This window comes from Myotis nattereri (genome assembly GCF_964212035.1).
Source record: "Myotis nattereri genome assembly, chromosome: 14".
Taxonomy (NCBI): domain Eukaryota; kingdom Metazoa; phylum Chordata; class Mammalia; order Chiroptera; family Vespertilionidae; genus Myotis; species Myotis nattereri.
The window spans coordinates 31918833-31933908 of record NC_138089.1 but is presented as its reverse complement, the minus strand read 5'-3'; the positions used below and the strand labels follow the sequence as shown (position 1 = coordinate 31933908).

Below are 15076 nucleotides of genomic sequence, written 5' to 3'. Positions count from 1 at the left end.
AAGAGAGGCAAGAAGAGCTCTAGGGAGGGTGTAATTCAGGGAGAGACAGTCCAGGCTGGAACTATGAATTATGATAGAGTCAGAAGGAAGGAATGGAGGGTAAAGGATATTAAGGAAGGATCAACAGTATGTGATCAATTGATCAGATATAATCGATGAAAGAGAGGGGCAACTCTAGCTGGTTTACCAAACATAATAGGAAAGGCAGAAGAAAGAGGGAAGAGAATGAATTGGTGACTTTAGATATAAATTTGCTTTAGAAATGTGTATGAAGATAGAAGTCTGGAACTGAGGAGATATTTGGGCGAAGTCTTGAGAATTATAAGCAAAGGTGGTATGTTTTTCAATTTTCTTACAAAGAAGTTATCTGTAACTGTTTTCCAAGAACTGAAGAATGCCCAGTGAGAGGAAAGCACTGAGAGTGCTGAGGCAGGGTCCACATGCCCGAAGCCAATAATCCATCTAATCTCTGAGTTACTTGGCCTCAAAAGCACCACAGTATTTCCCCTCCTTCCCCTCAGGTATACATCACACAGGAAGCTCTCCTGTGTGGAGGCTCATTAGGCCTCCATTTCAATGACCAACCCCTCCCTGCCTTTCTGTCAGCTATGTCTGACTTCACTCTGCCCACACTCTCTGCAAGCGCCTGTCTTTCCCTGTAACACTCACCTGAAGCCCATGCCCGGGATAAACCAACTGCCTGTGCCCCTCCTCCACGCCAAACGACCGACCAATCACAAATGTGAAGTTACCCTTTCATCCCTGCAAGAACTATTTACCTTTCCTTCCGTCATTTACTATCCTGTGAGATGAGCCTCACATACAGTAAAACTATAAAAATAATTTTAAAGCCCTATTTATCCTACTTTCGTGGTCAGGTTTTCTGTTACTTGAGGATAATAACATGTCTGAAGGACACCTCCTGTCAATCTAGTCTATTTAGGAGCTATAGAACATTAGAACAATGAAAATACTGGTCCACTATTATTTATAAGATAAATAATAAGGAAGATCAAATTATGCAGATACTGTAAAAATCAGAATCCAATACTTGCCATCTAGATATAAATGTTACTAAATTATAAAGCTGTGGATGGGGCAGATGGAGGATGGGATTGTTGGGGTGAAGCACAAGCCTTGAAGATTATTTTCTTCCCGCAAAATGCAGGTTATTTCATACACAACTGACACTCCACAAATTTCCAATGTAAAGGTATATATACAGGGAGGGCTGGGGGATTGACATCTATTAATACATGATTCCCACTTAGGAATTTCATGTCCATAATAAAACTACTTTAATTCTCTTCTAGGCTCAGTTGATCAAAGTATATCTGCTTTGTTCTCTTATAGATAACTGTCTTTAAAGGACCACAACAAAGTCTCTGCAGCCTAGTCCTTACCTCAAATCTCAGTTTTGAGTAAAAATATACATAGAATTTCCTAAAAGATACACCATATATGTTTCTTAGGAAAGTCCAAATGTTACCATTCAATTAAGGATAAACCATCACCTGGTTGAGTATAGTACTCAGACTGAATTATTTTGGTGTCTCATAGAATAACTTTTTCTGAATTGTACTGTCAATATTTTTTAACCCAGTAAAACGTGTTATAAGGGACAAATATGTGGAACATTATTTTACTACTATTATGATGCGGTCAGTGGTTATGGTGCTCACTTTATCACCCACTGTGTCTCCTTCAGTATCAGGATGAGCTATAAACACATGAATAGCTAGTTTGTTTTTACCTTAGGAGATTCTGAATATTGCAAGTGATCATGTTTTCTTTGCTTTGACTACTAGCTATATTGCAAGGTGAGAGCAAAATTTGTAGCCCACATCAAGCAATTACACAAATTCTTATTACTGTATATACATACCTACTGTGAATCTTGCTCCTGACTTTTTTGGCCATTAAATATCCTCAATTATTTTTTTCTCAATTATTTCTTAAAGATTTTTTTTAATCCTCACCCAAGGATATGTTTATTGACTTTAGAGAGAGAGGAAGGGGGAGAGAAAGAGAAACATCAATATGAGAGAAAAACACTGATCAGTTGCCTCCCATATGCACCCCAACTGGAGATCGAACCCATAATCTAGGTATGTGCCCTGACTGGAAATCAAACCCATGACTTTTCAGTGCATGGGACAACACTTCAACCAACTGAGCCACACCAGCCAGGGCCTCAATTATTTTTTAAAAAGTCAAAACTTTGTATATTTTGTGTGTATATGTGTGAGAGAGGGGGGGGGGGGGAGAAAGAGAGAGAGAGAGAGAGAGAGAGAGAGAGAGAGAGAAAGAACAAGTGCATTTGACTCAAATCACTTGTGAAATGAAAGTAAGTAAATCATAAGTAAGACAAAACATACATAAAACATATTTTGCATCTTGTGTATGATATAATGGAAGTTAGAAATTTTAGGACAAAAATGATATTCAATTTTCACTCTCAGTGACCTTGAAGACTTATGACTTTAAATTATTTTAAAAAAATTATTTTTCAACGTTATTATGATAAATCCAAGCTATTTACAATAAACTGCTGGGCTTAAAACAGGGAAATACAAGAGCCCACTACATAAGTATTCAATAAATGTCAATATTTTAAAATAAAAACAAAAAATGCTAGTTATAATTCCACCAACCAACTTCTGGCAAAATTCTGACATAAGAAATGAAGTAAAATTATGGATCAGATGGCTAGAAAGCTTAAAAAAAAAACCCTTCAAATATGATGAATAGAAAAGTTCTATACTAGCTGTAAACAGAAACAGTAAAGGGTGTGATCTGGAAAAGAATAACAATAAAGAATGAGTCTAACTTGGGCAAGGTAACAATAACGAGACCCTGCACATTTTGAAGAAATCTGTTGAAATATCATTCATTATCTAATAGTCAAAGTGTGACTTAAATTTAAGATTATGTCTGCTTGAGAAATCTCTTTAAAAGAGTCAAGTTGATTAAAAAGAATAGAAAAATTAATCTATATTTAAAATAAAATGAAAAAAATTCTGTTTTCAGAACTTAAAATCTCCCATGGTATCAGATATATTAAAGGTTTTGTTTTCAGAAAAAGCAGTAAGAAAAACCATTCCCTAAACTTCTATCATGTGAAATGTTGTCAAAATTGTCCCATTTCCTGATGTTTGGTCTGGGTCATCTTCAGACTGAAAAGTGCAGAATTTTAAAGCCACCATTATGCTTAATACAGTCACACATTTTATTGTCTGACTGTAGTAAACTTCCAAAGAGACACATTTTCACAAGCCCCAGAACACAGGGAGAGCAAGAGAAGGCAGGCTTTATAATGCAAAGGCCTTGCCACTGTGCTCCAGCAAGGGTGTGCCCAGCATACACAGACTGTAATCCTGAACTCACCAATTAAAAATGCTCTGTTTTAGGCAAGATATGAAACTTTTTCCCAACATCAACACTTAATTTCCTTCTAATTTGGCAATATGGCCAAAATCCACTACATTTTTGCCTTTAGATATTAGACACCAAAATGGGGAGGGGGGGGGCAGTAGCATAAATAGTAGGCTGAAATTCTCAGTTTCATGAAGTATATCACTTTTGTAAAGAGACAGATTTGTTCTTATTTGTGGGAGAAGCCATGTGCTACCTTTAACTAAGGATATAAAGATGTTATAGCTACATGAAAATGTATTATTAATTCATTATACAAAAGTTTACTTAGGATTTAGGCACTAAAATAAGAAGATAAAAAGATTAAGATACAATTTCTTTCCTCAGGTTGCACATATTTTAGCAGGTTAAGAGTGCTGAGACCCATATAACTAGGCTATGAGGAGTTGTGATTTATGACTAATAAGTGTGAAATATGGGATATATCTGGGCTTGGAATTCTATAAGTTTATTCTTGTTGGGGTTTGCTGAGCTTCTTGAATATGTCATAATATTTATATCTTTCGCTAACTTTGGAAAGCTCCCAGTGATAATTTCTTTAAACACTTTTCCTGAACTGCACTCTTTCTTTGCTTTCTGGGATTGAGATCACACAAATGTTAGACCTTCTGATAGTCATAGGCTCTGCAGCTTTTTTCTTCCCTATCATTTTTCTCTCTGTTGTTTAAATTGGAAATTTTTTTTTATTATTAATCTTCAACTTCACTGACTCGTTCTGTTCTCATTACCATTCCATTGTTGAATCCATTCAGTGAGTTCTTTAAATTACAGTTGTTGTTTTTTTCATTTCTAAATTTTCCATCTGGTTCCTCCTTATACCTTCTATTTCTTATCTGAGATTTCTATTTTTCCATTACTTTCAATTATAACTGCCCTTAGTTGTTGGCATATTTTTATAACTATTTTAATAACGTTGTGAGATAATTCCAAAATCTATGTCATCTCAGCATTGATATCTGTTATTATCATTGTACATACAACTTCAGATTTTCCTGGTCCTGTTTATTTATTGTTTTAAATATGTTTTTATTGACTTCAGAGAGGAAAAGGGAGGAGGAGGGAGAGATAGAAACATCAATGATGAGAGAGAATCATCGATCCTCTGCCTCCTGCACACTCCCTACTGGGAATTGAGTCTTTTACTGGGGCACGGTGCCCTGACAGGGGAATCAAACTGTGACCTCCTGGTTCATTGGTCAATGCTCAACCACTGAGCCACACCGGCTAGGCAAGATTTTCCTGATTATTTAAAAGCCAATTAATTTTGAAATGTCTACAAGACATTTTGATCATTATGTTATACTACTCTGGGTTTCATTTATATCCTACAGAGAAAATTAATGTTTGTTTTAGGAGATCATGATTAAGTTCATGCTGCAAGTTCCAACAAGCCTTCAATGAGCTGTGGTTCCAATACCAGTTCAGTTTTCAAATTCTTTGCAGGATTATTTGAATTTGTCCTGTGTGTTCATCACACAGGGACCAGTCTGAGAATTGGGTAGTGATTTTTGCTATTGTTCAGTTCTCAAACTATGTAGTAAGACTCAGATCCACAATGAACAGCTTAGCAATAAACATATAAGCATAAACATACAAACATTTAAAGGGGTTGCTTTCCCAAGCTCTCGCAGTCTGCATTCATTCGAGTATACTTTAGTTGTTAGGGCTCCCCTTTTCTTGTCATCCAGCCAGAAAGCTGAGGCTTTATTCACCCACACTTCCTGCAACTATGCCAAACAGCAGGAAGGACAGGAGGGGAGTGGGGGGGATCAATGAGGATTTACCACATTCTCTTGAGATTACAACTCCTCCAATCAAAGAAGAAGGTTCAACTCTGCATTTTAAGCCTGTCCCCTTTGGTGTTGCTGTTGCCACAGGACTTCTTAGAGACTGGGGCAAATGAGAACAGAGAAAAGGACAGAAAACAAAAAAGGAGGAGTAAAATGGGGAGAACTTTCTCTGCTAGTTAGAAGACACTTTTCCCACATAAGTGATAATATGAGGGCTTCTTGAATGCTTTCTGACTGCATTAACACCATCTTCTAGATTTAGGCAGTCCTGAGTTTAGGCTTCTGGTACATATTGAGATGCGCACCAGAAAAACGAAATGTCACAAGGTTGAAAAGAGACTGACCAGGAAAGAAGCTGAATGCTACAGAACTCTAAGCACTCTCACAGGGTTGAAAGACATTCAAGTACCAGCCAGGCAGAGTAGTGAATCCTCATTAAACAGCTAGTATTTTCATTACAGACTACAGAGAATCACCTGGAACTGTGAATATAATGTATCTCACTCCCATGATTAGGTTATACTTTATGATATAGCTGGCTTTAAGGAAGGGAGATTATCTGTTAGGGGCCTAGTTCCTGAGCCCTTAAATCCTTGCAATAGATTCAAACAGTGAGAAGGATTTGAGGCTTGAGAAATTCTCCATTTCTAGATTTTAAAATGGGGAGAGCCATATGGACAGGACCTGAAAGAGGCCTCTATTAACTGAGAGTAATCCCCAGCCAAAAGCCAGCAAGAAAACTAGAACCTCAGTCCTACAACTGCAAGGAACTGAATTTGGCCAGTAACTTGAATCATCTTGGAAGCAGATTCTTTCCCAGAGCCTTCAGGAAGGAATGCAGCCCACCTACCACCTGGATTTCCACCTTGTAAAGAGAACAAGCAGAAAACCCAGCCACACCATGCCCAGACTACTGACCAATAGAAATGTGAGCTAATAAACAGATATTGCTTTAAGCTGCTAAATTTTCAGTAATCTGTTACCCAGCAACAGAAAACCAATTTAAGGGGCTACTATAAACTTAATGCTAATAAATTTTTTATATATATATATATATTTTTTAGTGAGGGTAGGGAGGGGAGAGGCGAGGGGATGGGGGAAGGAAGCCGAGAAGGGGGGAGGTGGAGAGGGAAGAGGTGAGGGGAGGAGAGGGGACGGGGAGGAGGGAAGGGGGGAGAAGCCTTAATGCTAATAAATTTAACAACTTAAAATAAATTATTCAAAAGACAAGAATTACCAAAATTGACACACACGGAAAAGAAAATCTACATATCCGTTAAAGAAGTTAAATTTCTAATTAAAAACCTTCCTACAATGAAAACTCTAGGCTCAGATGGCTTGGAGTAAATCCTATCAAATATTTAAAGAAGAAATAATACCAATCCTACATAATCTTGTTCAGAAAATTGAGGAGGGGAAGGCTTTTCAACTCAATTCATAATGCTAACATTATCGTGATACCAAAATCAGAGAAAGACATGACATGTGAAGAAAAGTGCAGACCAATATTTTCCCTGAGTATAGACATAAAAACCTATAACAAAATATTAATAAAACAAATCAAAAAATGTATAAGCTACATCTTCACCAAGTGGAGAATGTTTCAGAAATGCAAAGTTGGTTTCAACCTTTTAAGATCAAATTAACAGACTAAAATGTAAAAAACATACAATCATCTCAGTAAATATAGAAAAAGCATTTGACAAAGTACAACCCCTTTTTATCTCTTTCAGGATAAAAACTCTCAGCAGAGTAGGAAGAAAGGGAATTTCTTGAATAAAGGGCATCTCGAAAAATGTACAGCTAACATTATACTTAAAGTTGTAAGACTGAATGCTTTCCTTTAAGATTAAGCCTTGGGGTGTCCAAATGTTCTGGGTGTTCCTGTGGGGATTTTAGATGATATAAACATTCAAATGGTAGGCTGAGTAAAGTAGATTGCCCTTCCTAAGTGGGTGGCCCTAATCCAATTTGTTAAAGAATAAATAGAAAAAATAAATAAATAAAAGCTGACCCTCCCCAGAGTAAGAAAGAATTCTTCCTGCCTGTGTGATTTATCAGCTTTTCTCCTATCATCAGAACTGAAACAGCAGCTCTTCCTGGGTCTTGAACCTGCCAGCCTTCAACAGGAACTACTCAAAACCATCACCTGGCTCTCAAGCCTTCAGACTCACACTAGAATTAAACTCTCAGCTGAGTCTCCAGTTTGCCTCTAACCTTATAGATTACAGGACTTAACCAACTTCATAATCATGTGAGCTAATTCCTTAAACAAATGTATGTCTGCATGCCCTTCCCGTACCCCCTCCTCTGACCCAACTACATACACTACGGGTTCTGTTTCTCTGAAGAATCCTGACAGATACATCTACTCTCATCATTTCTATTTAAAATCATATATTGAAGGTTCTAGCCAGAAAAAGTTTGAAAAGAAGTAAAGCAGTATACCCCCTTCTTTTTTTTCTTCAGATTTCTTTTCAACATTACTGGATCTCCTAACTTGTGTAGCAATTAAACAGAATGGTTTGTATCTACAAAAATAAATTATGCCATAATTGCCTTAACTTACTTACATTCAACAATATAACCCCAGTGGGAAAAAAATGGGGGGGTGGGCGCTGGTGAGAGGAGACTAGCAAACTAGAGTGGCCTGGGAGACATTTTACATGTCATTAAGACCATTACTCCTTAGAGCATGACCACAAACAACAGAATCAATTCAGCTTGAAATATCTGTTGGAAGTTGGCAAAAACCTATGGAAATAAAATGTCACTGACAAAGACATATAAAATGTTATACTCAAAAAAATAAAGCAGGCAGTGAAGGCTTCTTTGGTCTTCTTCAGAAGAAATCAAATAGAAGACCGTAGAAAATTTAATAACGACACAAGAATTAAATAACATAAATTACCCACAGAAGACAAATACAATAAATTACAAATGGGAAGAACAAGCAAGAATTCCCATTTTTACAATGTAAATTACACATCCATACATACAAATCAAGGAAAAAAACTATACAAACATATATAATACTCCATATGACGTGAGGATAGATTTGCCTATAAATGATTTCTGCCATTAGAAATATAAATACCCAAGGAACTTTAGTGACTATGTATGACAGTCCAAGATGTATTATAAAATAAATAAATCAAATTGCAGAATAATACATACAATATCATCCCTTTTTAACAAACCAACCAATCAACAAAATAAACACAATAAAAAACTATTCAATCCCCAAACTATCTGTATATATATTTATATAAATATGGAAGTCACTCACAACACTGGTTATATATGATGATAAAGAGATCAGTAACTTTTTTCTGTAATCATGTTTGTATTTTTTTACCTGTTACAATAATGTTAAACTTTTGCAATTGGAAAATAATAAGAAAATTTTAAATTAAAGGAAAAAATAAAATTACCACTAAAATAGAAAACAAAAGCTAATTGGCATACACACACTCATTAAAAATTCAAATCTAGCTAAGAATATAAGAGAAAAGAAACACCCTTATTTTCATGACAGCTACCCAAAGAATCTTTAATGTCCATTTACAAAAGCAAGCTATTGGTATTCTTTGGCAAGGTGCTTCCTGAATATATTGTCATGCCAGCAAACATCTCAAACTAACTGAATCTCTTTCTTGGATCACAAAACTATTCACTTAATTTCCTGTCAAACAAAATAGGGGAAAATGCATGCTTTATACTTTGAGATGAAATGCCTTGTTAAATCTTCACTTAATTGTATGGGGCTGTGCAATAAATCTCCATGTGTTAACAACTTGTGGTCTATAATGTAGTCATCTGTTTTCTTCCAGGAAATGGTATTACATTTTTTGTGCTCAGCAAGTTTAAAGGGAAAAAAAAAAGGGCTGGGTGCAGCTCTAAGCAAAGCTGAGAAAGAAGAGTACACTTGCATACAAACATGTAACCTATAGTTTCAATTTAAATTTCATTTGCTATATCCCTGATCTAAAGCAACTTTTTTAATATAATATATTGTCAAATGTCAATCTATCTGTTACATCTCCAAGTATTTAAAGAATAGTTTAAAACAAAAAAACACAACATTTTTAATTAAAAACAAAAATTCTTGTCTTATAATAAACTGCCATATTCTACCTCATATAACTGACCAATGTTAGTAAAATTTAATTTCCAACATGACATTCATTGAGCATATCAGTGAGTTATTTAAATAATGGAGCAGATGACAAATTCAAATCTTAGCAAGTACTCACTTTTACAGTTTCTTCTGTGTTAAGTTTATTTCCCTTAACCAAGACAATTTGGAAAGGGTTGTTATTTTCCCAAACATGCTGTAAAAGAATGAAATAAGTACAAGGTATTTTAATTAAAGATATGAATATTTTATGCCAACAATGAAATCATCTCATCAGTTCTCATGTCCACTGGCAAAATAATGAAAATAGACCTCTAAACTAACAACTGAAAGTCACATGTTAAATTAAGCATCATAACCAGTAGCACTTAACTCTCATGGTAAAACACAAACAGCATTCCAATACTGCTAAGAGATTCACTAAGCTAAATATCTAAACAAATAGTTTTAAAAGCTTTGAATAAAACTAAGAATTTACCATTTAAATTAATATATAGATAATATCTTACTCATATAATGTGTTAAGACTGAATAACTATTTAAAAAGTGTTAACTGTTCCCATGAACACAAACATTTGTTCTTTTGATACAATAAAAGTCTAAAAGTATTCAATTAAGACAGGCAAATTATACCACAACACTATCATAGCTAAGCTGATAGAAATGAAATATAATAGTAAATCAGCTATTTCTGCACATCTAACTTTTTTACCATAATGTCTCTAATTATTCAAGTCCTATGTTCAGCTCTAATCTTAAAAATATCTCTAATTTAATGGCATTTTTCTTTGGCACCAAAAGAACAACAGAAATAGAAATGTCATATTTACATTTATATGTAGCTTGAGTAAAGAAAAATAACAGTAACTAAACAGATAATTATTATAAATGGAAAGGGATTTGTATATACTGGTTTTCACAGAAGGAGAAGTGAAAAAAAAGTTTGTGTGTGTGTGTGTGTGAGAGAGAGGGGGGGGGAGGGAGAGGAGGAGGGAGTGGGAGAAGGAGAGGGGGAGAGAGAGAGAGAGAGACTTACATATACAACTTAACAAAATCACATGCCTTTTGGAGTTGGCAAAAGTTCACACATGAAACTTACAGAAATAATTCGTTTCTTTGGTGGTAAAGGAAGGGGAAGGTTAGATGAATTTCGATTTATGGCAGCCTCTATGGCAATCATTTCCTGTTCATACATCTTTTTGATCTTGCAACATTCCACAAGTATAAAATGGGGCAAGGTCCTGTTCATTACACAGTTCCGGATATACTAACAGTGGCAAGAAATAATAGGTAAGGATATTCAAGCAAATACTTAAACCAATAGAAGAATAAAATTAAGCTGAACAACACTATATTAAAATGACTATGAAAGTATATCTTCACCAATTTGATGTCAAGAATATGAGAAATAAAGTCACACCATAAAAATACTACCATTAACTTAATATCTAAGTACATAAGAACTGAGCTAGACACTTCTTATACATTACTAGAGGCCCGGTGCATGAAATTTGTGCATGGGGGTGGGGGGGAGGGTGGGGTTCCCTCAGCCCAGCCTGCACCCTCTCCATTCCAGGACATTCCTCTCACAATCCTGGACTGCTGGCTCCTAATCGCTCACCTACCTGCCTGCCTGGTCACCCCTAACTGCCCACCCCCTGCCAGCCTGGTCACCCTGTACTGCCTTTGTGTGCCGGCCTGGTTGCCCCTAACTGCCCCCTGCTGCCGGCCAGGTCGCCCCCAACTGCCCCCTCCTTGTTGGCCTAATTGCCCCCAACTCCCCCCCCCAGTGGCCTGGTCACCCCCAAATGCACCCTCCCCACTGGCCTGGTCACCCCCTAACTGCCCCCCCCTGACCTGCTTGCCTCTTACTGGCTCCCCCCTGCCGGCCTAGTCTTCCCCCAATTGCCCCCCTGCCAGCCTGGTTGCCCACTGCCCTCCCTGCTGGCCTGGTCACCACCAACTGCCCCCCCCCCCCGCCCGCCAGCCTGGTCGCCCCTCATGGCTCCCACACCAGCCTGGTCGCTCCACGCAGCCTGCTGTTCAGTCATTTGGTTGTCCCTCACTAACTCCCCGACCAGCCTGGTTGCCCCATGCAGCCTGCTGTTCAGTCAGTTGGTTGTCTCTCAATAACCCCTTGTGAGGTTGTAGGCAGCCATCTTGTGAGGGCATGAGGGTTAATTTGCATACTACCTCTTTATTATATAGGATAGGTAATCTTCATAAAAACTGCGAGCAATTATCCCCCACTTAATATATTAAAGAGCAAAAATTGGAAGAGTTAAGTTATACATCTAGTACAGCTGTGGGCAAACTATGGCCCGTTTGAAATGAATAAAACTAAAAAAAAAAAAAGACCGTACCCTTTTATGTAATGATGTTTACTTTGAATGTATATTAGTTCACACAAACACTCCATCCATGCTTTTGTTCCGGCCCTCCGGTCCAGTTTAAGAACCCATTGTGGCCCTCGAGTCAAAAAGTTTGCCCACCCCTGATCTAGTATCTTTAAGACCTGAATTTAAATCCACCTGACTTTTTTTTTGTTTACTGGCTAAACCTTGAAATACATGCCTCAGTCTAGATGTTTTCTCTTCTCTTTTCTGCACTTAATACCTGACAGTTTGACAACAGGCATACCTTTCTAGGGCAGGACATGAACACCATAGATTAATGTCACGGTGCAAGCTTTCACCAAGAAAGGTTAGCATGTAGGACCCATGTGGCCATTTCTTAAGTCATCTCACACTTTCCTATGGATCCCTGAGGTAGACCTGGTACCGTTTTAGCACAGGACTCCAGGCAACCATTACTGTTTCCCAGAAAAAAAAAATTATTGGCCTCCCAGCTTGAGGCTCTTGTTTTATTTCCATGAAACCAGGATGTCTATCCAGAGGCATGTAAAAAAGGGGGTGATTATTCACATTACCAAAAATTCCTAACAAACCGAATAGAAATCCAATGTATTATTCAAAAGAAAAACTTCATCTATAATAATAAAAGCCTAATATGCTAATAGACTGGACAGCCAAACAGCCTTCTGGACGTCATACCAGACATCCTTCCTGACGAAGCTGCGGGGGCCAAGGCAGAGGCAGTTAGGAGTGATGAGGCAGGCGAGCAGCTAGGGGCAATTAGGTAGGTAGGCAGGCAAGTGGTTAGGGGCAATCAGGCAGGCAGGCAGAGGGGTTAGGGGTGATGAGGCAGGCAGGTGAGTGGTTAGGGGCAATCAGACAGGCAGGCAGGCGGGCGAGCAGTTAGGAGCCAGAGGTCCCAGATTGCGAGAGGGATGTCCGACTGCCAGTTTAGGCCTGATCCCCAAACTGACAGTCGGACATCCCCCGAAGGGTCCTGGATTGTGAGAGAGTGCAGTCCAGGCTGAGGAACTGCCCTCCCCCGCCCTCCCTCCAAACCCCATGTACTGGGCCTCTAGTACAAATATAAAGTGTGATTCCATGTATTGTATTAAATGTAGAACCACGAAAAATGTATTTTTTGAAATAAATAAAAAACATTTCCAGAATGGCCTATAAGTGGAATTACATGATATTATGACAAATGTATTCATTCAAAACTTTTCACTATGAAAGATGGATCATTCCATTTCCTTCATATTCCTTTGCCGACATTGTATATTTTCTTTCCAATATGACCTTGTACAAAAACGTATGCATGGCTTTATTTTTCTTTATAATAACAAATTCTAGTTTTTGGCAAAACAGTATGCCTTTCTCTTAAGAAAAAGATGTTAAGTTAAAGAAGCAGGAGGATCCTTAAAATATGGCAAAAGATGAAGGGAAGAAGGCAGTACTTCTATGCTCCCACCAAGCACTTTACATCTTCCTTCTTCCTCTTATGAGCCAGAGTCCAAGCACTTACTATCAGAATGCCACAGCTCTCAAAGCTGTGCAAAGAAGTTATAATCACTGTTAGACTTCCTACCTACTAAAGCACAAGAATTGAAGGTCACACCAAAAATCTGAAAACAAAGGTGTAAAATTCCCTATTTCCTCCTAATAAATCACAGGTCCTTATGCTCAGACAAACATCACTTAATATTTGGCATGCCTGTATTCCTCTTTCTTAATACAAAACAAAAATAAAAGTGATCACATATTACTCTAAGATCTTGTTAGTTATTTATCTAACTTGGCACTCAGCTTATTGTTCTTAATAATAATGATCATTTTTTGTCTCCAAATGTAATTTCAAAAAATAATCCTCAAATTCCTTGAAGGCAAAGCTAGGATCCTATCCTTTAAATAGTACACCGTATGGTGGGGGGAGGGGTAGTGCACTGCACATATCTTATTTATACTCCACTTTACTCCAAAAATAATCTGAGGCACTTCAGTGCCTTCCATATAAGCAGAGAATTCATGACTAAATGGTAATAAATAACTGAAAGGTAAGGAAAGACGTTGGAGGATGGTGAAATTTAATTCTTACAAAATTTCTACCACATATGGAAGTAACAAAAAAGGTGGGGGAGGGGTGGAGGAGGAAAGGGGAAATTACACATATAAATATTAGGCTTAAAACTGAAAAGTTTTATAATACATAATGGAAATTTTTAATATTACTTTACCTAGTTAACAGATAATTGCAAATAAGTTTTATACAATTCAATTAGTGGCCATTTAATGAAAATATTTTGTTTTACTTCCCCCAGAATATTTCATATCTAAATCATTGTTTATATGATGAAATAGTGGGCAGCTATAACAAATTATATAAAAATTCATAGTACTGTATGAAATTATGACACTGAAATAATTTAAAAAGCAGAATAAAAACATTATAGATACACACATAATGCCAAAAATACATGTAAGTTTGAGTAAAATGACAAAAACATGCCAAAATGTTAACAATGGTTAACTTGGAGGTAGGTAGGATTGTGGTTATTATTTAATTGAGTATAATTTTCTGTAGGTTCCAAATGCTGACTATATAGTTAACACACTTTTATATCAGAAATTTAAATTGTCAAATTGTTACACACACACACACACACACACACACACACACACTTCTCTGGTAAATTGAGAGTTAATATTCATACCTGGAACTGGATTAGTGGGTGATCACCAAACACGTATTCTACTCTCCCACTGATTTGCAGCACATAGTCATAGGGGCTAACTTCATCCTCTTTCCAATGAATAGTCAAACGTTTTTGGATTGCTAGTTCATTTATTTTTATAGGATTCATATTAGGAGATACTTGAAAGCTAAACACATCCTATAGAGAGGGGTAGAAAAAAAAACACCACAATTAAACATTTGTGCTAAAAACAAAACACTCTTTACATTTGTACTTATTACTACACTATAAATAGCTATACATAATATTCACATATGTACATCATCCTTTATTTACATCTAGTATTTCAGTAAATCTTCCAGTTTTCTAAATATAATGTATCCATGCCAAATATGCTACGATTTCTGATAATTTGCAATTCATCTTACGCTTTAGAGTGTGCCACAGTTTCCACAGGTCAGATAAATATTTAACTAAAAGTTTAATAATATTTAACAAAAATTTATCTTCAGGTAGCTAGCTTATCACATGCATTTTCCAGTAAATATCCTTCTTTTAAAAAGTGACCCAAACCCCCTGTGTTTTTAGTCTGTATTAATAAAAGAGTTATATGTAGTCACTAGTAAGAGATTTTTACTTTATACTAATTGAACCATAATTTAAAAT

General features: G+C 36.8%; 1 protein-coding gene across 1 annotated transcript in view; it reads right to left on the bottom strand.

Annotated features, from left to right (window-relative positions):
- Nucleotides 1-15076, bottom strand: part of PIK3CB (phosphatidylinositol-4,5-bisphosphate 3-kinase catalytic subunit beta) — a 140241-nt gene that overhangs the window by 53957 nt on the left and 71208 nt on the right. Inside the window, exons 6-8 of the mRNA XM_081106160.1 lie at nucleotides 14429-14608; nucleotides 10463-10630; nucleotides 9482-9559 (exon numbers count right to left, since the gene is read on the bottom strand). Of these exons, the coding sequence (XP_080962286.1) occupies nucleotides 9482-9559; nucleotides 10463-10630; nucleotides 14429-14608 (426 nt within the window). The remainder of the gene's footprint in view (nucleotides 1-9481; nucleotides 9560-10462; nucleotides 10631-14428; nucleotides 14609-15076) is intronic.